This window comes from Cucurbita maxima, unplaced genomic scaffold, assembly GCF_002738345.1.
Source record: "Cucurbita maxima cultivar Rimu unplaced genomic scaffold, Cmax_1.0 Cma_Scf00015, whole genome shotgun sequence".
Classification (NCBI taxonomy): domain Eukaryota; kingdom Viridiplantae; phylum Streptophyta; class Magnoliopsida; order Cucurbitales; family Cucurbitaceae; genus Cucurbita; species Cucurbita maxima.
Genome location: NW_019272031.1, coordinates 4,206,202 through 4,229,646, shown reverse-complemented (window position 1 = coordinate 4,229,646; position 23,445 = coordinate 4,206,202). Strand labels below are relative to the sequence as shown.

At 38.0% G+C, this 23,445-nt stretch overlaps 4 protein-coding genes across 8 annotated transcripts in view; 1 reads left to right on the top strand and 3 right to left on the bottom strand.

Annotated features, from left to right (window-relative positions):
- Positions 1-11,370, bottom strand: part of LOC111490285 (probable inactive poly [ADP-ribose] polymerase SRO5) — an 18,240-nt gene extending 6,870 nt beyond the window's left edge. The window contains exon 1 of the mRNA XM_023138862.1: positions 11,346-11,370. The gene's annotated coding sequence lies outside the window, so the exon portion shown is untranslated. The remainder of the gene's footprint in view (positions 1-11,345) is intronic.
- On the top strand, positions 1,946-3,947 carry LOC111490291 (dof zinc finger protein DOF5.6-like). The gene is made up of 2 exons (XM_023138875.1): positions 1,946-2,590; positions 2,720-3,947. Exons 1-2 carry the CDS (start codon positions 2,537-2,539, stop codon positions 3,659-3,661), a joined length of 996 nt encoding a protein of 331 aa, XP_022994643.1. The 5' UTR covers positions 1,946-2,536; the 3' UTR covers positions 3,662-3,947.
- Positions 5,250-9,284, bottom strand: LOC111490244 (serine/threonine-protein kinase ATM-like). Of its 2 annotated transcripts, none has more exons than XM_023138789.1 (2): positions 9,191-9,284; positions 5,250-8,812 (listed from the first exon to the last, which is right to left on the bottom strand). In XM_023138789.1, the coding sequence occupies exon 2, from the start codon at positions 8,752-8,754 to the stop codon at positions 5,464-5,466; it is 3,291 nt and encodes a 1,096-aa protein (XP_022994557.1). In that variant the 5' UTR covers positions 8,755-8,812; positions 9,191-9,284; the 3' UTR covers positions 5,250-5,463. The 2 variants fall into 2 exon arrangements, with proteins under 2 accessions (XP_022994557.1, XP_022994555.1); XM_023138787.1 differs by having other exon boundaries at positions 9,061-9,200.
- On the bottom strand, positions 11,004-22,584 carry LOC111490249 (pantothenate kinase 2). Of its 4 annotated transcripts, XM_023138801.1 has the most exons (24): positions 22,285-22,584; positions 22,128-22,199; positions 21,597-21,962; positions 20,886-21,098; positions 20,734-20,795; positions 20,131-20,247; positions 19,325-19,444; positions 19,121-19,215; positions 18,942-19,035; positions 18,588-18,719; positions 18,130-18,242; positions 17,803-17,995; positions 16,168-16,376; positions 15,811-15,855; positions 15,641-15,689; positions 15,298-15,380; positions 13,703-13,819; positions 13,519-13,582; positions 13,234-13,380; positions 12,957-13,115; positions 12,726-12,809; positions 12,249-12,443; positions 11,405-11,476; positions 11,004-11,309 (listed from the first exon to the last, which is right to left on the bottom strand). In XM_023138801.1, exons 3-24 carry the CDS (start codon positions 21,877-21,879, stop codon positions 11,220-11,222), a joined length of 2,736 nt encoding a protein of 911 aa, XP_022994569.1. In that variant the 5' UTR covers positions 21,880-21,962; positions 22,128-22,199; positions 22,285-22,584; the 3' UTR covers positions 11,004-11,219. The 4 variants fall into 4 exon arrangements, with proteins under 4 accessions (XP_022994569.1, XP_022994568.1, XP_022994570.1 ...); XM_023138800.1 differs by having other exon boundaries at positions 21,597-21,951; positions 22,128-22,584; XM_023138802.1 differs by lacking the exon at positions 22,128-22,199.
- Positions 22,585-23,445: the final 861 nt, after the last annotated feature.

The window sequence follows — 23,445 nt, the reverse complement described above, 5'->3', positions numbered from 1 at the left end:
TTTTTTTTTTTTTTTTTTTTTTTTTTTTTTTTTTTTTTTTTTTTTTTTTTTTTTTTAATAATAAAAAACGAGGGGAGTTTTTAGAAATCAGGAGAAAAATGGGGACGAAATTGAAAAGAAAGAAAAGGGGAGGGTTAAAAATGCAAAGTAAAGGGAGATGAAAGATGCCAGCATCTTGGAGGTTGCTTGAAACTCAAGATTTTGAATAATTTTAATATTTTTTTTTAATTTAATTTTCATTTACAGAAAAAAAAAAAAAAAAAAAGTTTGGATCCAAGTGATTTTGAAATCATTATGTGCCACTACCAACAACCCATTCATGTATGAGATATAATTATCCAGACATTTTATAGAAATATATATATATTTTTAAAAAAATAAATTGATTTCTTAACGATCGAATTAAGTTTTGTAATAGTAAGAACGGATGTATATTTAACCATTGAAGTACGTATGCATTAACAATTATATGTAGCTTTTGAATCGAGTGAGACAAAAAGTTGGATTTTATATCTGCATATTGAATCTAGTCGCGTACCCATTCTCTAATATCCCATTTCTTTCATTGGGTAAAACCCGACTGACTCATAAGTAGTAGCTTGATAAATGGAACCCATCAGAGAAATCCACGTCTTTTATCTTGAGTGACACATAACAAATAGAGGAAGGTTTCAAAATGTTTGGTTGGATATAATCGTCTTGGTTGATTTTTCTATACCAAATAATTTTAGACATGGAAGTAATTACCTAGGTTATACACTATCAAACGTGTAGTCATCGCTTATTTACTAGTTAGCCTATAATATTGATTTCTTAAAACCGTTTTCTAAAACTTTTTTTGTCCCCGTTTTCTATAATATTTTTTTAGGAACGGGGTTAGAGGCTTGAGTATTGTCCCACGTGCCAACAACGATCTAAATTCTAGTTTGTTAACTTATTCGAAGGTGAGAATAAGTGTTATACAACCATATTACGGGTCCTGATAGAGTAATTATGACAGTGACTGACCGAGAGGAGTTAAATGAACCTAATTTAACTATTCAAATTTTAGAATTAAAGTAAAATAATAATAATAAATAAATAAATTTGTAAAGAGAACAAAATTAATGAATATGAGATAGGGAATCAACGTGGGGTTGGAGACTCCACTTTTGTTTTTAGGTTTGACATTAACTTCTCTTTGGTCCCTTTAAGTGTGTTCCTCAAGCTTTGTTTCTCACATGCTCTCCTCATTCTCCCGCTAATGTTTTCTCCCATATTTATCTTATATTTTATTTCAATCCTAAAAAGAATATTTAGTAAGATGGCCACAATGCAGCTACCGACCGTCCTTTATATTCGAAAATTTGCATGCTTCTAAATAATCACGGGATACGACGTCAAGATCCAACAATACAAACCTACCAGCCACTTTGATTACTTTTCAGATCCAATAGTGCAAAACAACCAGACAAACACCTTGTGACTACAAACTCCTAAAAAATTATTCAACGAGGTAGTCACACATAATTTTTCTCTAACGGGTGAAAAATTATCCAACAAGGCTGCCACAATCCACGTGTCAACCACCTCGAACCAACAGTTGAATGCAGATTCAAAATTTTGCATAACCCTAATATGAATTCGAGAATCCAATAGTGCAAAAACATCGGAGACCTCGTGAATACAAGCACCTCGAAAACATTGTCTTTAGGTTCATCAAAAGACTCCTTAAATCACACTTTACATGTCTATAATTCCCGCTAAGTCAAACTTAATCAAACTTTACAACAATGGCGGGTTTTCAATGCAACGAGGAGTACTTATTCAATTCATTACAATATGATAACATGTCAATCTCTTTTATTGGTTCTAAAGTTGATTTAGAAGGGTTTTTTGAAAAATTGTGCCATAAAAAGGAAGAGAAAAAAACAGTCACATGAAACAAAACTGGCAGTGCCCCCCCCAAACAAAAAGAAGAAGATTTGGATGAAGGAATTAGTGTCATAAGATTAGGAGAGGAAGAATCTATGCCTTGCTTGTAAGAGAGGGAGGAGAGAAGGGTCCCACGCTCCATTTTTTGGGCCCCTAAGTAGAGTGCTCTTTGGGGATGCTTTCTTTAACGAGGACCCAAAAATTCTCACCATTCTACTACTTCCACATCAGCTTCTTCTTCCCTTAAGCTCAGCCAATCACAGCCCTCCATTTTGCCACGTTGGAGTTGTCTTTTGGTTGCTTTAGTGTTCCTTGTGGGGTACCCTACAGACAGTGTAGGGACCCACTGAAATGTTCTTACCACCGACGATGTTTTTGTCATCCTTAACATCTCTCTGCTAAGCTAACTAACACAGTGGCTGCTACCCTTTTCCCCTTCCATCTCTTCAAATATACCTCTTTTTCTTCCTTCTTCTTCACATCCCATTCTCTTCTTCTTCTGAAACTGATCTCTTTGGGATTAATGGAGCTGTTTTTGGTGCCCATTTTGTCAGTGGATAATGAAATGGAGTGAGTTTTAAGTGAAGTTTTTGTGGGTTCCTCTGTTTTTCTCAGTTCATTCATGGGTCTTACTTCTCTTCAAGTCTGCATGGACTCCTCTGATTGGCTACAACAGGTATATATCATCAAAACTCCCCCTTTCTTCTCTTTTGAGTAAGCCTAGTTAGTACCCGACTCGAGCCGAGCCGTGTGGAGTCTGGCATTGACAAAGAACTGACATTTTTGTTGTGTGTTTTTGGTTTAGGGAAGTGGTAACGAGGAGTCAGGCATGGATTGTTCGTCATTATCAGGGGACATGCTGTCATGTTCAAGGCCACTGACAGAGAGGAGGCTGAGGCCTCAACATGACCAAGCACTGAAATGCCCAAGATGTGACTCAACTCATACCAAATTTTGTTACTACAACAACTACAGCCTCTCTCAGCCTCGCTACTTTTGCAAGACTTGTCGTCGGTACTGGACCAAAGGCGGCACTCTCCGCAACATCCCGGTCGGTGGTGGTTGCAGGAAGAACAAGAAAGTTACTACTACTAAGAAATCCAATAATGACCCGATTCATCATCAACAACAACAACCAAGACAACCTATTTCCCAGATCCATCATCATCATATAGCGTCTTCTTCTTCTTCCCTTCATAATCATAATCCCACTGATCTTCATCTCTCGTTTTCAAATCAAGTACACTTCCCCTCTCAGTTCAATCCCCTTATTGGAACACCAAATTTCATCTCAAGCATAGGAATGCTTGAAGCTCACCATCACACCGCTCGACCAATCGACTTCATGGACTCCAAAATGGAAGCCCTTGTTGGCAATGCTCATTACAACCCCACAAACTCCGACCATTTGGCCATGGTGGGTGGGTTTGCTGGAGATCACATTGCCGCTGCTGGCCATGCTCTGTCGCCGAGTTTCCATGGCCTTTGCTCTCCTTATGGACTCTCACTTGATGGGAACGCGGCAGGCATGGGACAAGGAGTGATGATTCCTTATGAACATGAACAAAATGAGGATCCAAATGCAATGGAAGTGAAGCCGAATACAAAGCTTTTGGCTTTGGAATGGCAAGATCAGGAGGGATGTTCTGAGAAAGTTGAGTCCTATGGATTTATAAATGGAATTGGGTCGTCTTGGAATGGGATGATGAATGGATACGGATCATCAACAACGAACCCATTGGTCTAAAATCCGATCAGGGGAATCAAAAGGGCAAGGCTCGAATGAAATCAAGAACTATTTGCCTTGATTTCCTCTCCTTTCTATCAGTTTCTTAAGAATATGTCTTGATTTTTGTTTAATTTGGAGTGAGGCTTTGGGATTGTGTCGGCTAATCCAAGGCTCTCTGTTAGGATTTTTCTTGTGTTATCGAGGAAGATTATCTAGGGAGTGCTTTTGTAGTATAAAAGAACAAAGAACAAGTATGATTTGGAACGTAATTATCATATAATTAGACTTGTTTTTTCTTCAAGTAAAGGGATTATTGAGTTCTAAGTATATTTGAGTAATGATGAGTATGATAATCAAGATGGTAGATCACATGCATCAAATATTCCTCTCATGCATGTCTTTTAGCCGTAAAAGAAAAGGATATAATATGTATTGGTTGAGTTATACCAGGTTTGAGTTCGTATCCTTTGAACGTTGTTCGATAAACCTGATAATTTCAGTGGTTGTCACCTGTTTCTTCCATGTCAAGCTAACCGATGTTTGTCCAATAAACCTATTAAGATTAAAGATAAAACCTGTATAGAATCAAAATTCAAAGTTAAAGAAGCTTGAGAGGAAAGATTTAAACTCACCGACACCGATCGTCGATAAATGGTGAACGAAGGGAGTTAATATTTCCCATTTGATCGGGGATGGAGATAGAAAAGGCATCTTCGACCTGAAAATGACATGACAAACAAATAGGGCAATGGGTGTGGTTTACTATTTATTTTTATCGAAAAAAGTTCTACGTGTAGACAAAATAGTGTACATATGTGTGTAGTGACAATTAATCAGAAGGCCTTCAACAGTGTAAGTGTACAAAAACCATGGTGTTGCAGATTCCTCCTCTTTGCTTTCATTTTTTTCAGCCGAATTCTACGCCATGATCGCATTATTATTACGATTCCGGAGCCTCGCCTGCAACCTGTTTGTGAAAATGCTCACGTGAAATTTCAGGGTGGTGTTGGGCCAGTGGATTCCTGTACTCTTCTCTGTTGGGGTTTAAACGGGCCCTATATTATTTGCTCATTGCAAAGACCATGTTGCTACACTTATGAGGCAACGTTGATCCACAACGAAGCTGGGGTAGGAGTGGGGCTTTGAATTGGATGAAGTTGGTCACTGAAATGGCAAGCGGAGTCATTCTGGTGACGATGCTAAGACGTTGCCTCGGCTAAACAAGAACGAAAGCTCATTTCTACTGAGACAAAGCATCGTGAGACTCAAACTACGCTCAAAATGATGAATATTTCTACATGAACTTCTTTGTTAGGAATCACGGACCTTCACAGTGATATGATATTATCCACTTTTAGCATTCGCTCTCATGGTTTTGCTTTGGAATTTCCCAAAATACCTCGTATCAAGAGAAATGTATTTCTTACTTATATAAACTCATGATCAGTCCCTAAATTAGTCAATGTAGGACTCCCTCCCAACAATCCTCAACATTCTTGACCTATGGGATGTGTCCGCTTCGTGGGATAAGCACACAGTTAGAAGTAAAAACTATGGCTAAATTCCTTGCCTACACAAGGAAAAAGATTGTCAAAAGTATGAGACGTCTCATGAAATGCAAAGGCTTCACATTGCTTATACGATGTTGTAACGAAAGGAAAAAAGGGAAAACTAGAAGTACTATTAATAAACAGAGAAGCTCCACGAATTGCCTAGGCAATATTTGTGTCCTTGGATACATAAACTACACCTACAATACACCAACAAGACTAACGAAGGGTTTGATAGAACCTGATGAAAGAAAATCCACAACGGTTCCTTTACGTTGAGGAAGAACCCGCCATGGAACTCACCTTCTTGAGGAGGACTTCAATATCGCTCTCCAATTTGGCTCTCGTGTCTGGGGAGAGATTGTCTCCGGACTTCTCCAGCATTGATGTCATCATCTGAAGATTCTTCCTAATAAACTCGACAGGCTGTGCCTCACCTGCTGATTGAGACCCTGATTCAGCAGACTTTGATGAGTTGAGAGTGCCCTCAGATGCTGGATAGGCCAGTGCTGTGCAAGCCCTGTCCACGTCCGACGTCTTCGGGGGAGTTGAGAGGTGATAGAGCTGGTATTTTAAAAGAGTTGGGCCAAAAATGTTGTTCTTCTTTAAACTCCGAACTGCTTCCATCGCATCAGCACTTCGAATGAAAACTATCTCAACAGTTGAATCTTTCAACTGTATCTCGGATTCCTTCAAAGATCCGAACTGGCTAAACGTTGTGATAACTTGCTGCCGGGGCGGTAAGGGAGCTTCTGAAGAGAAAGTCAAGAGAAGAAGAGATCCTAATCCATCACCATCAGTTTCAACTTTATTATAGATATATTGTTTGTCAGAAGGACTCGGATGGTTCAAACTAGCTTCACCTTTTCTCCTCCTCCTCCTCTTTGGTTTAGTCAACTGGGAGTCTTTCCCCTGACTAGATTCAATACCCATTCCATTTAAATCTGGTATATCAGAAGGCAAGATTACCTTCGGATCTGTCAATGGCGGTTTCTCCTTCTTCTTTCGGCTTTTGACCCCAGACTTGCTCTGATCCTGGGCAATTGTCTGCTCCTCCACCGACTGGTTAGGCGCTCCTTCAAAATCCACTTTATTTTTCTCTGAAATCACACCAAGTGGTTGTGGAACTGAGACCTGTAGATCAATGAAAAAGGAACCAGGTTCATTGCTGTTATTCGCATCTATGAATTCAGAAGACACCTTTGAATGCTCCTTAACAGCACCAAGTTTCCTTCTCTTCTTTGGCTCAGACTTTTGTTGGGAAGCAACCTGGCTCGCAGCCCGCTGATCTTCCACCAACAAGGCAGGTGCCGAACCACTTCCATTTAAATCAGGTATCTCTGTTGTTGATTTACTCTGGAGAAGCGATCCATCGTTTTTTCTCTTCCTTCGCTTTGGTAAACCATTGGGTGAGAGTGGTCCAGGTCCAATCTCGGGTGAGTCTTTTGTAAGCGGGCTACTCGAAGAAATGTTTATGTTCACATCGGACAAGGCAGAAAGGGATTTAGTCTTCAATCTCCCCAAGCTTTCTCCATCATTTTTAGACAGAGGGGTCTTTTTTTGTGCCTCTCCTGCAGGATATATTTCAGCAGTCGAAGAAGGATGCTTAACCTCTTCCATTTCCGAGATAGAACTTGCCTGACTTTTTCTTTTCTTGATCCCTGATTTAGCATTAGAAGAAGGATGCTTAACCTCAGCAGTCTTTGCCTCATTTTGACCAGCATCGACAGATTCATCATGAAACGTGAGAATTCTAAATCTCGAGAAGAACTGAGCGACAGCGTCAAAGTTATTACTTTCATTTGGATAAAGACAATTCACAGCAGTAAAATGAAGCTCAGAAAGAAACTCAGCTGGCGAAACACTCGTTAACTCTTGATTACCAGCAACATCACTGCCACTGGTGATATTCCAGTACCACTTCTTCCAGAACTTGCCACTGCATTTAGAAAGTAAAGGGGTTTCATTCTTGCCCTCAGCTTCACTTTCATCCTCACCTTCGCTAGAAATTTTAAGCGCCTTAATACCTTCTGTGTCAGCCGGCATACTTTTCGGCCCCCAGTTTATGTATGGAAAAGATAAATACTTGCTCTTCTTCCTCTCTCTCGTCTCCGATCTCTTTTCCGACATCCCTTTGCTCCCATCATCAAAGTCTCCCACATCAGAATCCTTGCCTTCATAAGCTAATGGATTGATGACCTCTCCCTTGATTGAAGAATCCATTTTGCTGGATTCAAGATCTTCAAATTTGTCACTTCTTTTTCTCTTTAACGATCTCGATTCGATTCCTTCATCAGCAATTGTCTTTCTTCTGGAGCTCCTTTTCCCCCCTTCCATGCTTCCGTCAAGTACCTTATTTGGATCTTCAATCTTTCCCTCCATCGTTTCACGTAGAACGTCTGATCCTATGGGCAGTGTCTCTAACGGTGAGCTCTGTGTGCCATCTTCTACCTGTTCTTCATCATTTTTCACTGTAACACGAGTTTTGCTTTTTCTCACTGATCTGCTCGCCACATTGTCGTCAGCATCATGAGTTTCCCAGAGCAGATGCAAAGGTAACTGCAGGTGCCCTATTGAGCTTTGAAAAGCTGCTAATTGATTATACAGGATACTCAACTCTAGTGCTCCACATAGGGAAACAATCTGCGCAAGACCCTTAACACGTGCTAGGAATGTTTCGGGTTTATACTGATCAACAGAATATTTAGCAAGGAAACCAGACTTGCGCCGAGGCAGAGAAGTTGTATCCTTTGATCCATCATCACCTTCTAATGGGCGGTTTCCTTCAGGAATACACGAACACGTCATCTCCAACTTCACACACCTACCAAACTCATCCACAGCTTTCTCTACAGCCCCAAGGAAACTTCGAGACTTGTACTTCCCGGACATCTGCTCAAAGTTCTCAGCAAAGGGTATCAACTGAGATGTAGAGCACCATGTCACATGGCTGCTCCCAAAATAGCCAACTAAAAGACTGTCACTCTGGCTACTGGCGTCACTGTCTACTGCATCTGAGGGATGTATCTTTCCAGGCCACCATGTCTGACTTTTGGTCTTGACCCATATTACATCACCAACCGAAAATTTGTTCTCTTCACCATTTTCAATAACCTGCTTTTCATCTCCAGCTTCTTTCGAAATTTCTTCAATTACTATTGACTTGGGAAGCTCTGGTTCTCCTGGCTGAACATTTGAGACGTCCACTGTAAGCGATATACCATCGCCAGAAACTTCGACGTTCTTCCCTGTAGAAAGACCGTCTAATTCCACCGCGTTGCCATTGTTCTGGTCATTCTCAGCTCCACCACCATCACCACCGTCTTCATCTCCACCAGCATCCAAAATTTCTCCCTCTAAACCGCCAATTCCCATTTCATCCTCCTCAATCCTCAATTCGACATTACTAACCGCTACGCCATTGGCATTCTCAGCAACCGGAATCTCCACAGTTAACCCACCACTCAAATCAACCAAACCAGAAAAACCAGAAATATCCTCGCTAATCTCATTCGCAGGGCTTTGAGCTTCTAGGGTTTCTGGGGTTTTGGGGTCTTCCATTCTAACTCTAAACACGTCTCCCCCAAATTATCAAAACCACACCATCACATCAATGAAGCTGATCAAGTAGAGCAGGAAAACATTAACAAAAAACAAAACAATCAAACCTCTAGCATTAACAACACTGATAGAAAAACAATCAAATAAACCTAGTCCCCAATTTAAGAACAATCAACAAATAAAAAGTAAAAGAATAAACTCCAGCAGCAAACACACTGGAAAAGAATAAGAAACAGAAATCAAGAATCCAAGTCGAATGAATAAACTAGTGGAATTGAAATCGGAATTTACAGAGATCAAACTCACTGAAATTGAAGGCGGAGGAGGCAGGATTATAATTAAAGCGAAGAATTCGATGACAGAGAGGGATGATTTGGATAATAATTAGTAAAGTGAGAAGAAAAAGGAAAGGGAAACAGAGAGAAAGAAAGCATACAGGTTTGTTTGCAGGCGCTGAAAAGCTGAAGAAAAAAGGCCGAGGATTCAACAATTACGGTGAGAGAGAGAGACAGAAAAAAAATAAATAAGTAATTAATTTAAAACCGCTTGCCTTACTCTTCTCCCTTGAACGGTGTGTACACATCCATTGTTTTTTTTTGTTTTTTTTTCTTAAATATATAAATTCTTTTAAAATTTTGAAATATGAATGAAAAATTATTTACAATCTGCCCGTTCTAGACATGATTTTGGTGAATGAACAGATGCTCGATTGATACCAAATTTTTTATTCATTAAATTTTCAATAATTTTTAAATTTTTCATAATGGTTCTTTATTCTTAATAAATTAACCCTTTGTTAATGATTTTCTGTGGTTGACTAAAGAGCTTATTTAATTTTTTTAATTATTTAATTTTTAATTTTTAATTTTTTAATTTTATTTATTATTATTATTATTATTATTATTATTATTTTTGTTTTGTGTAAATCTAGATGTTGTTCTGTGGTTGACTAAAGAGCTTATTTAATTTTTTTAATTTTATTTATTATTATTATTATTATTATTATTGTTTTTTGTTTTGTGTAAATCTAGATGTTGTAAGAGATCTTTGTTCTATGATCTATTCCAAAAACGTAAATAAATCCTTAGATTTTTTGTTAATGACTCTTTTCATATTTGGGCGTACGTTACGACGGCAAAGATTCGTTGTTTGGTTTCAATGTTGGACAACAACTATAAATGGCAAGGTCGACAATCTAGTGACAAGTATCAGTAAGTAATAGGATGCTGGCAAAAGCGACAATTATACATGTCGGGATTAAAGTGTTGGTTTTGATAGTTCGAAAATCGAACAAACATGAAATCTTAACCTCACGAACCAAAAAACATATTTTGTCTTACTTTCTTTGTTGAGATGAACAAATGTAAAATCGGCAAACAAAACTACGTTAGGATTTTAGGTCGACGCATCAATGTTTTATATGCCGATAGGTTGAAATATATATATATATATATATAACTTGATCGTGAAATTCCACATTAGTTGGAAAGGAGAACGAAACATCTCTTATAAGGGTGTGAAAATCTCCTCCTAACAGACGTATTTTTAAATCGTGAGGCTAACAACGATATGTAACAAACTAAAGCAAATAATATTTGCTTCTGGGTTTGAGCTATTATAAATGGTATCAGACTCAATCACCAAGAGGTACGATGTGTCAGAGTCATGCTCGTCCAAGGCATGTTATCTATGACCGCATGCCCATAACAAGTCAAACCCTTTGTGTCTTCCCATGTTCTAGTGTTTTACTTTTGTATTTCTAGAAAGTAAGACGTTTTGAAAAAATCATGTCTAGGCCTGCCAAACATGAAATGCCTCACAAAGTCATTGTTGTTACTCTCTTGCTTGTTTATATAACGTCTCTTTCAAAAATCTCTCTCTGCCCTCGTTTTCTTAAACCGAGGCAAGAGGCAAGAGGCTCGAGCATACGTCGCTTGGCCGTAGGCGACGCAAGAACAAATTGGCTTAGCTCACTTGTCGTTGGAAAGTGACTGCTGCACAATCGTAAGTCCGCTGCCATCAAGAGTGCGATTGTGACACGATGCACTGGTTAAAATGCGGCTAGAGATCCTCTCTATAGTAAACGTGTTTTGAAACCATGAGACTGACTGCTATACGTAATAGGTCAAAGCAAACAATATATGCTAGCGATGGGCTTAGACCGTTACAATATACACATCCGCTAAGAGAGACCTAATATTAATAATAAAAACGTATAACTCATTTCGAAAAAAAATGTGTTCGCTTGCTAATTTTAATATCTTGAATACATTGATACTATATCATTGAAAATTCCATAAACTTCACATCTCCACCTTTAGAATCTTTTTAGTAAGAGATATATGAGGTCCTAAGGCTATGAATTTGATGTATTGTTCTAAATATTCGCATAAAAAAGGTGGAGAATATTTCAAAAATTCTGATGAACAAACTGAGAGTGATAGCTTGGAAATGGAAAAGGGCTCTCAGTGTGATGGCTCGTATTTGCACACACAGTCATATATCTTTCCATTGAACAATTTCTCTGCCAGCCTCTGATTTTTCACCATGGCAAGCTGCAAAAGCAACACTTTGTGTGAAAACTTGAAGAAGAAGAAGAAGAAGAAGAAGAACAGGCCAGATCAATTACTAGAGAACCAGTGAACATCACCTTTAAAGCATCACATTTAAATTGGGCGTTTAAGTTGGTATGAAGGGCTCTCCCCATTCCTTCCAAGATAACCTGCATTAGAACAAACTCCGAGTTCATGTAGCTTCTATTTTCTTCGTCTTTTTCATTTTACAGACAGATGGCGACGACAAATTCTTATTAGTTGTTCACACAAAGTTTCAGTTTCTTCTAGTTGTGAGATTTCACATCGGTTGGGGAACAGAACGAAACATTTTTTATAAGGGTAAGGGTGTGGAAACCTCTCCCTAGTAGACGCGTTTGAAAAACTTTAAGGGAAGCCCAAAAGGGAAAGCCCAAAGAGGATAATATCTGTTAGCGGTGGGCTTGGGCTGTTATAAATAGTATCAGTACTAGACATTGAATGATGTGTCAGTGATGAGGCTGAGCCCTGAAGGGGGTGGACACGAGGCAGTGTGCCAGCAAAGACGCTGGGCCTCGAAGGGGGTGGATTGGGGGGTCCCACATCGATTGAAGCAGGAAACGAGTGTCAGTGAAGACACTGGGACCCGAAGAGGGGTGGATTGTGAGATCCTACATCGGTTGAGGAGGAGAACGAAACTTTCTTCATAAGGGTGTGGAAACCTCTCCCCAGTAGACACGTTTTAAAAACCTTGAGGGGAAGCCCTAAGAGGACAATATCTACTAGCGGTGGGCTTGGGTTGTTACAGGTCTGAAACAGTGAGTTTATATTACCCTCATTGTCTCCTACGCTTGCCGTTGGTAACGTGTCAATCCCCGGGAGGAGGAGATATTTGCTACTCACTGAGCCTACTTTTTTAATATATTTGTTACTATTAACTTTTGAAATGAAAGAACGTATTACCAAATCAGCATCTTTTGCAGCAGCAGCCAGCTCAGAGCTGACCTGCCTTAGATCTATACATGGACTACCACAGCCATTTTCTACAACCATCAGGGGAACAGATGATGAACGCTCTTTAGAACCATCCGCAGTGTTAACCATGGCATCCACAATCAATCCGCCCGCTTCAGCAGCTCTACGTAGTATGTCACAGTGCTGCAAACAAACGTTTGTCGATTAAATTAACTGAACAGCACGAGCTTGCTTGAACAGGGCCTGTTCTATAGGTTCTTTAATGCCTCATATTTCAGAGTCCATAATGTTTGATGGCACAGACACAAAAGAAACAAGCAAACTGCAAAAATCTAGGAGGAAATAGCTATAGTATGAAAATTGAGCGTCTGAAACACTGGTTCAAGAATGGACAAGATAATTAAATACTCATGCGTGCTGATTAAACATGAATGCCAAGAGGTGATGCACAGGGAAGAAAAGTACCTTGGCAGCCTCAACTACTATATCAGGAAGCTCCATTGCGGTTACATCATTTATGGCAGGAAGGGAGTTTCCAATTAAAACAACCTGGAACGAACACTCCTGATCACTACTGAGGCGTACTTTAATGGAGAATAAGTACGAAGAACAGATTGTTGCATGGAGCGGACTAGACAAAAAACAGCTACCTATAGAATTAATTTTTCTTTCAGTATCAAAACGACGTAAACTTACTTCAGTTCCACGTCGGAGGAGTTCCCTTGCCAGGGGAAGCATCCCTAGAACAACATCAGCACCTGAGTTGTCCACAAAGAGAAGAGCTCTTTTATGAGGAATGGGTTTCTTATCCCCAGATCCTAACATTCTTTCTCTGAAGGCATCAAAATCATCGACCTATATATATATAAACATTAGAAAAAAACAGTTGGAATCAGCACTGATATGAAAATTTAACAGTTAAGGACAGTTGACATTTTTCACTACATGGACTCCTAAAGTTAAATTTGATTACCCGCCACGGCCTCTGCATCTTATTGCGACTCATTTTGTAAATCTCAATTATTGTCCCCTTGTGATAGAGATCGACACAGGCACGAGAACCCCAATCAAAAATGTTTGCAGCAAGAACACCTTCAATTAGGGTCAGAAGTCTTGCTTCCTGCAAATTAACAAGCAAACCATGAAGCAGATAAATTGGATATGTTACTATAAGAAAAACATTTAAGTTGTTGATCTATAACTGCTGGACTTCTATTGCACCATGGAGTGAGTAACAGTGTAAAGTTTTTATAGATACCTCATTCATACTATCAAGTTCCAACAGCAGGTCAGGTAAAACACCAAGTGATGCCTCATTCTCCCTGATCGACCGAGAAAAAGGATATTGCGTGAAGGAGGGAGAGGAAATCAATACTCCAAACAGCTATCCATAATGATATTTTAAAATCAATAATAAAGGATATATATATTTTTTTTTTTACCTCTGTTTTATGCTTCTATAGGCATCAAAAAATTGGAACTCCCTCAAGCACTCTTCCCTCAGTTCCAGTAGATTAGCCAAACCCAATTTTCCATATGCTGTAGGTTCCTCCATCAACCTACTCAGAGTTGGAGTTTAGTTGGATAGAAGTTTTAGAGCCAAGAACAAGTGAGACTAAGACATAAAAGTTAGAGGCGAATACAGTTTTCAACAACGTGGGGATTATCAAACGTCTCACTTTTAAGACAAATACATAATGTAATCAATTAAATTATACTCAAGTTGGCAAGACCTACAGTCAGGATTATCGAACGTCTCACTTTTAAGACAAATACATAATGTAATCAACTAAATTATACTCAAGTTGGCAGGGCCTACAGCTTGATGACGTAAGCTTTCAAGTAAATGATATTCACTCCCTTCTAATAACTATTTGTATTAAAAAAACAAAATCAGTTGACTGGTTCAGATGCCTACCAAGTCAACCTTCGCAAAACATTTAAAAATACTTTTTAGTTTAGAGATATAATTTTCCATTCTCCTAGGTTGGATTGATCATTCTTATATCACAGGTCACAGCAGTCATTTGAACCTGGCCGGATAACAGCAATAGGTAAGTGGCTATGGTGACAGGTAGATCCAATAATCAAGAGCGACTCTCTACTGTGAAAAGTACATGAGAATTTACCGTCAGGAAAAAGACTATAAGAAGAATTGCAACATGGTATGGTTCTAAAACTCCCTTCAATTAGAAAACTTAAGGAATTCAGGAGCACAAGAACGACTTCTTAAGTATGATACACGAGTAGCACATATAAGACACACAAGACCGACAAAGTTGGCCGACAAATAAATTTGAAAGGGATGACCGATACGTACGATAGTGAAAAGAAATTGAGCTACAATACCCATAGAGGATCTTAAGGTCAAACTCAGCCTGAGCATTAGGACCTTGAGACTCGAGCATTTGACATGGTTGGAGTAGGGCCTTGCACCAATCAATGTCATGGGATGTGCATTAGGTAGCACGTAGGTGAATGGCAAGGCATGCGGCATATCAACCAGCAAAGGGCGCACAAGGCAAACTGTAAGGTTAGCATGGAATGTTGGCACTAGCAGGTTGTTTAGAGGTTAACGGGTGGGCATGGCTTGTACGCTCCGATAAGAATTGGCCCATGAAATTGAGCACAACTCAATGAAGCCAATACAAGATTTATAGAAAGAGAGAGAATACTAAGGGTTCGGGAACGGTAAGAAGAACCAACAGGAGAAAAGGAATAAAACTTATCACATCGTTTAAACTGACCATGTCACCATCACCACGGTATCGTCGAACTTGTGTAGTCATCTTTTTATTAACATAACTAACATTATAATGATTCAAGAGATGAATTTGAACCATTTTTTCCAAACAATGACCCGTTCTAAAATTTATAAAAAGGAAAACTTTAAAATTCAGCAAACAGAAATTGAATATTTTCCAAAGTAGAATGATCCATTAAATTTGAACTTTTATGTTCTGAAACCCCATACAATCCATTCTCAGGAAAATATAACCATGCAGCGTGTACATCAATCTAAAGTTAATGAATTTACCTCCTCAAGTGGGCCGAAAATGCCCGAGCAAATGCATCACCTCTTCTCTTGGCATCATCAGTTCCACCTTCGCTTGCAACAGCCTGACATCTCCCAATAACAATTTTCTCGATCAGTAAGAAAAAAATAAGAGGTAAACAAAACAATTTATCGTCATTCACTAAAAGACAAGTCAACCCTAAGAAATATTTTTTGACTCTGTCAAAAAATGAAAATCATTATTAAGTAACTATGCAGGTCCTTGTTATTTTGTAAGAGACGAGTTATATATTGATTGTGCGGAATTGTGTGTGTGTTGTGAGAGAGAGAGAGAGCGCGCTTAAGATTCAGTGTTTGCTCTTGCCTTATCCACAAGATCTGGTAAATGATCTGAAAGCACGGTGAACCAGTACCTGAAGACGAATAAATATGAGATAGTTTTTAGTTGGCACTGGAAAAAAATGTTCAAATAGAATATCATTGGCTCATATGCATTCTAAGGAATATTGAAATGAGCTTTATTCATATACTTACTCCAACTCACGGTGATCAGAGAGATCAATAGTGTTAGGTTCATATCTGCAAAACACACAAGTATAAGAAAGCTACAAGAATCTATAATATAATCAAGAAAAGCAAATCTTTTGACAAAGCAATTCATGCAATTTCTTCATTCAAGCAGAATTAGTATATGAGTTCGAAAAAACTAGGCTACCGCCTTCTTTGATGTGGGTTCTCTTCATGTAGCTAATTAAGCAAAACCATTAAACCAAAAATATTCTACACACTTACTGCATGTCGTATTAATTTGTAGAAAGGAAGTGACGCAATAGAATCCGAAAGGACTTAGTTCGATGCAATAACAAAGGAAGTAGAATGTGTGTTACATACATTTTTGGATCAGCCAACAGAGGGAACACCTCCAAATTGGGTATTAGATGGAGAACACCAACGTTTAGGGCACTTGCATCAGATCGCAGGGTCCCTCCTTTGGATAAAGGGACTTCAAAGCCTCCAAGTCCAGTTGTTCCAGGGGGAGCCATAGGAACAGGCGCAGTTATTTCAGTTCCCTTCTGCACAAATTTCTCCATCCAAGAGATCTGCATTTTTTGTAAATGCTTAAATTTACAAACTCGTGGTAAAATCATAAAATCTAGTTTCACTATAAGGCGGGTTCACAAATCTGCCATGACCTCTTACCTTGGAGTCTCAGTAGGAACACATAAGAAGAAAGAATAGGATATATATCACAGACGACTTTTCTTAGAGGAGGAATGTACTTGACTATAGAAAAAGAACACAACAGGCCTACCAGTATTTAGGTACCCAATCATCCATCACATCATCAATGGAATTATGGTTTTCACAAACCAACCACAAAAGCCTGCATGATTAATATAGGAATATTTTTTAGAAGCTGTAAAAAGCCAGAGTTGTGCATAGATTTCCCTCAACTACACCATATTGATTGGTGAACTAAAACTCGCTCTTTTCACCAAAAGGTTCTCTTGGTCAAAAATATAAGATTCCAAACCTTTAGCTTTAAACACGGGCCACTAATGGTGCTATTTTGGATTTTTGTAAGAGAATATTCTCTTGGCATTACGATTGTTTAGGGGTTTCTCCTTTTAAAGATCTATCCCCGTCTTTTCAAGGGGTCTATTCTCCCCAGTGGTGCTATTTCAGACAATGTTTCTTGTCAATCTTGGAAAATTACAAATAGGAAACACTTGGAAGGATGGAATTCATAGACCTAAGTTCTTTTCCAGAGGATTTGGCAATATCAAATAGGTAGAGTACGATAATTCAAGTAAACAGTCCAGATATTAACGGTATTTTCTCTGTCGAGCCCCTCACTAAAAGGATAATACCTTTATGTGGATTTATCAATGATGTACTTCAAAAGAAGATGCCTTTCTCGGTTTTGGGGCCTTCCCCAATGATCCAAGTTTCAATTCTCTTTATCTTCTACTAGCCCTGCCTTGAACCCAAAATCACATTTGACATGGTCTAATGCAGTAAAGGTCATTGTTTCAGAAAACTTGGTTAGAACGAAACCAAAAAGTTTTCAAGGACTTTGAAAAGCCTTGGTTAAAACAATTCAAGCGGCTAGATTGAAAGCTTCTGGATGGAATTCTCTTTCTAAACTATTTTCTACTATTCTTTATTTTTGTAAAAATTGGGAAGATATTATTTCCTATTAATTTTGTTCTGCACTTTTTATCTCGGCTTGTACTTTCGTGCATCAGTAGCCTTTTCCATTAAACATCATGATCTACCTACCTACGATTTTAAACATCTTCCAAACTCTTTTCCGCTAAACATCATAGATGGTGATAATTTCAATCTGGCTCCATGGTCTTAGAAAAGTTAGAAAGTTTGAGCTACAAAAGTAGAAAATAGATCACAGACTCAAATGAACTTTACAATTACCCAAGCTTGATGACAGAATACACTCAGATAATCAAAACCAATTCCAAAGCTCTAAGATATAATCGAAGATATTCCAGTGCCAACTGTGCTTACCTTTTCATTCAAATCACCAAGTGGAGGCCCATGAACCCTCCCTCCTGTATATGGTGCACCCATAGGAAACCTTTCAACTAACTGATGGGCCAATAGATAATCGAGACCATGCTTTTCATAGCTCATGAATGCACCTAAGGCACCCAAGAACCCTTCATGACGCAAAAACATTGCTTGTGCTTCTCCTTTTGACCTAAACAAAATATACGGTACAAAACTCTGTATTAAGAAAGTAAAAAGAAAAAAAAAAAACTAAACAAACAAACAAAAGAAATTAACGTAACTAAAAATGAAAATGAGAAACAGAAGACTTGTAATGCAGATTACCAAAAGTGAACCGCAAAGGAAATTGTATCCATGGTATATGCATGTCCCCTGATAAAGAATCCTCCGAAAAAGATTCTCTTAAGTCCAAACCGTAGAGCATTCAAGTACGATATCTACCAGTAAAAATTCAAATTAGATCTCGTAGTGGGAAGTGCCATTGATACTGCTTATCGAACAAGTTATTCAAATAGATGATGTCAAATGACTAATTAAAAGAAACCAATTGCTAAACCTGAGTTAAAATTGAGGATTTAGTATTCGATGATTTGTTAAGTTTATTCGGTAAAATTTTGCATGAGAACTAAATATATTGCTATGAATGATTACCATAGCAAAGAAGAATTAGTTATCTTGATTTACTAATATAGTAAGAAAGCTCAATCTTGTAGAGAGGACACCTAGTAAATTTTGGTTAGTTCCTACCAAATTTGAAGTACTTTTTCCATTGCAGCACTGACCTGCCCAATATTATATGAGATCATTCGCAAGAGAGACAATGAGATATCTTCTGGTCTGTAGTCCTCAAGCTCCTTGCTCTCTGAGATGGTCTTGCCAAAACTTGATGCAATTGTTGACGCAGAAAGACCAATCTAGAACAGTAAAAAAGAATAATAAATAAGAGATCTTTTGAAATTGTTAACATAAAGAACAATTATCCCTCGACAATTGTCATCCTATGGCAGAGAACACGCAGGGAAAAATAATAAGAAAAAACAAACAAAAGAACCACAATCTGCACATTTTTTACAAGAACAGCATGTTTTGGAAAGAAGTACAAAAATGCAAGGAATTTGAATTTACATTTAACGCACCTTCGAGTAATCCATGCCACCATATATATCCCCAACAAGCATGTCAATTGTGCTATTATCTCCCTTTTGAGTAAGCTCTAACAACTCATCAAAGCTGGAGCAGGATAAATAAATGGCAAATCTTAAAAACAATAACAAAATTTGAGAGAAGACATTCTCAATATATACAGCATAATTACCTATTACATTTTGTTAACAGCCTTCCTAAACCCCAGTAGGTACCCCCTCCAACATTTGTCCCACTAACTCTCTGAAATTTCCCGTCGCCATCAACCTTAAAAAAAGTTAAGCAAATATAAAGCTTAGCAAGCTTTACTCACCCTTAAGATCAAGAGCAAGAAAATGGAATGAGAGAAAAACAAAAGTAGAGATTTACGGCATACCTTGATCATGCTGACACCAGATCCAATGTTAACAAGCAAATAGGGAAATAATTCATTATGGTCAAGTTGCACGAACTCTTTTTTACCCTCCATATGAGTGAAAGCTTCATGACGTATTGCCTACTAAAACATTGTTAACACTAGTAACATTTGGAGTACTATTCATCTGAGAACAGGATAAGTAACACTGCTTCATAAAAAGAAATGTACCTTAAGATAACAATATAGAATTTAGCAAGTTACACATACACATATACAACTATTTTAAGCAGAAACCAATGACTCAAATCTACCAAAGATGAGAAAATCATGAAGGCTTCAATGTTTACACTAACAATTATCCTTTGTGGTTAACAACCCAATTTCTTCAAAGAGGTATCTAGGCATTCACATGTGACTGCTATTCGATAAGAGAAATGCATTTAAGATCTTAAAATAATCAATAAACGAGCTCAAAGATCCAAGCCCCCAGACCTGAATCACTAGCATGCCATAAAAAATTTACGGGCACAAAGAAGCATACAAAACCGTGAAACTTAAAGCTTTCAAGTAATCAAAAACACAAGTGGGTAGTAAAAGAATTGATGAAAATGCAAGCATAATCTAACTTCTTTTTTACTATACCAGCACCAAAAAAAAAAAAAAAAAAAAAAAAAAAAAAAAAAAAAAAAAAAAAAAAAAAAAAAAAAAAAAAAAAAAAAAAAAAAAAAAAAAAAAAAAAAAAAAAAAAAAAAAAAAAAAAAAAAAAAAAAAAAAAAAAAAAAAAAAAAAAAAAAAAAAAAAATGTTAAAGAGTTTGAAATCCACCTTTAGCAGAAAATTTGCTCCAGCCACAAGACAATCCATTTCATCTTCTTTATCAAGGCTAACTCCAAGTCTTTCTTTAAAAAGGTCTGCAAACTTGTATGCCCCTCCACCTGTAGCCTTCTTGCAGCAATTGTTACAGGGTAAGAAGCGTTATCTAAATAAAAGGTGAATCACATTAACTAAGGAGCACGCCCTTTCCCCCTTTAACTCCATTTTTTTCTTTAGTTCGTCAAGACAAATGAAAACACAAAAACTGAGAACAGGCAAGACAAAAGGCACAGGCACAGAAAATGAAGAAAAAGGGCAGACCCCGAGGGCAGGGGTGGATCAACCCTATGTAAAAAAAGTTCCATTTGACGATTTAGAGTAAGCTGATGCAAGAAAAGGAGGTCATAAGAAAGAACGTCAATAGCGGAACGTAGAAGTTACGACTGTAGAATAGTAGTTCTTTGTTAACCTCATTCACAGAAGAGTAGAAAAAGGATGTGAAATATACATCAAGTCCTAAAACATACTACTTTCGGTTCTGCAGCTAATAATATTTGTGGGCCTTTTCCTCAAAGCACAACAGATCTGATATGAAGTCATATCAAAAGAATATACCTTAATAATGGCATTTTCATTTGTTGGGCCATCTGAATGCCAACGAGGTAAATTGTTGCTAGCTGAAAATGTTTAGGCATTGCCAGAAAACAAGAAACTCAGATTATCTGAAAATTATGAATGAACTAAAAGTATGATGACAACATACATACCACCACGATGTAGCTGCTTGGAATGGATGAAGTCTAAGCACTCGTTAATCTTGCATGTCTCAAACTTTACAAAATGAAGCCTCCCACCAAGAACTGGATAACTTCTTCTATTACCATTTGAAAACCCCAGCCTCTGCCTCATGCTCCTCTTCCTCTTATCATCAACCGATTGATCTTCATGCCTTGAAAAGTAAACTAATTTGATGAGAGATCCTGCAAATTAAGAATTAATTCTATCATCAACTTAATAAAGAAACTGAAACTGTAAAAAGCTATGTCCTGTATCGACCATAATAAACCATATGCCTCTACATCCTCTTATCTTATTCACTTCACAATTGATAAAGAACATGACTAGACTCAATGATGATTAGTCAAGAAAAAAGTTACATCAAATCTAATATATGTCAACAGCTAGATAACAACTAAAAGAGGGAAACGAGAAGGCAAAGAAAAAGGGAATAACCCTTTTCATTCAAAAGAAAAACGAGTATTTTGCCCATTATCAGATTGTGAGTCGTCCTATACTATATAATAACTTTCAATCCTTCTACTGCTTGGAATCAGATTCCCAAACAAACTCTGCAATAATCATTTGTCCCAAAAAAAGAATTAACCAAAAGTAAGCTTTTAAGAACAGAAAAGGTGGAAAGAATAAACCAATACATAGAATGAACCAATCCAGATTACAGGAATACACATGGAACATACCGCCGATATCCAGAGCCAGGTGAGATATATCATCAGATTGGTTAGGCAGAAGAATTGTAGGGTCTCTCTCCTCGAAATTGCCCTGAATTGCAGCTTTACTGAGGTCTAGCAGTGGACGAGAACCGGACCTGTGGATGGAATTGCCAGTAACCGGAGCCATGTCCCTCTCACCACCACTCAGGCCGCCCTCTTTCTCAACATGCTGGTTTTTATCCTCAGCTTGCTGACCATCTCCCTTTATACCACGAATTTCAGGGTGTAGGTTATCCACAGGACTAGCCATTAATACCAAACCTTCACCTCCCAGCTGCCTAACCCACAACTGGAATGCACTATACCGCCACTGGTCGTACGCCTACACACCAACTAAAATTTATAGATACTTGTCGTTAAGAAGAAGAAACGCCATCCAACTGTGACGATCTTTTTATCGTCATTAAATAACAAGGAGAAGAAAAACATCAATTCAAATCCTGAAATTGTAATTCGTGCATTCTAACTTGTAAGGCCCACTTTGAAAAATACACTTGCCTTTTACTCTCTGATGCATGCAAAACGAACTCTAAAATAATCGGACAATTGAAGAACTCTTCGATTCTTTGACTAAAACGGATTGAGTCAGGAAAAAAAGAGCTCGGTAAGCAATCCAAAGTAAACGGAAGTAGTATGAATCCGAATTTAGGCTAACCTCCGGCCAAGGAAGCTTGTGGCGACGGTGGCTTTAGAAAGAACGGAAGTAGTAAGAATTCAGATTCCGGCAACAGATGGTCGGATCGGCGATCTGCAGGTTTCAAGGGATTCAATCAGTGTCAGGTGAAATGGAAAGATTGGTGAATTTGGGATTTTAGTGAAGGTACTGTCGGCTCGACGGTCAGCCGTGAACGGTGCCTGAATCCGACAAGCGGCGAATAGCTTGTTTAGTTCCACACAAATCGCGCCAAAAGTCGTGGTAGCTTCAAACTAATGGTCCACGATACGGCTCTCCCCAATCGGCGGTGGACTTTTCTTTTCTTTTCTTTTCTTTTTTTTTTTTCATGGTTTCTTTTTCTATAATTCTTATTAAAAAAAATAAATTAAATTATTTTTAATTTCAATGGAGTTAGTTAGGTTAATGAATCTTTAAACATGTTAACCTGAATATAACTTAATTGATAAGTATATTGAATCTTTGAATATTCATCCTAATTTATTATGCAGTTCAGTGTGATGGATTAAACCATCTATTCAAGTAATTGTACACAGAATGTAAATATTTTCTTGTGAAATGATTGACATGACATTTAGAATAGGCCCTTTTACTATTATCCAGATGGATCAGATTTGGACACAACGATGCGGACTCGACCCGCTCTACTCATCCCAAGGGTTTCAAATTTCTCAAGTAGGCAGGTGGACATGAAGGCCGTTTAAGGCAACCCTTCAACTCTCACAAATTTAGTTGGAACTTTTGCATAAAGGTATGCTCCTAAAAATCTCTCAATGTATTTCGCGCATAAGAGACCAAAAGAAGGAACTTAAAAGCCAAGTTAAAACTAGCCCATCTCGTTTAAAGGGATGACCCATGACCCACCGATTTTTGTGATGAAAGCATACGAATATATAAATAAACACAATGGTCATCGTCGTTTTGACCTACTATAGACAACTTACCTGATAGTATACTATAAGGGTATGAGTCAATCCTTCATATCCGAGTTTTATACTATTTATGTTTTTGTTATCCTCTCGATACCGGATAATATTTTCTTCATACAAAAGATCTGATAGTATGTGCTACACAACCCCCAAAGCAATCCTTCTATAATAGAGCAGGTTGTAAATTCGTTGTATGTGACAAAGTATAGAAGTT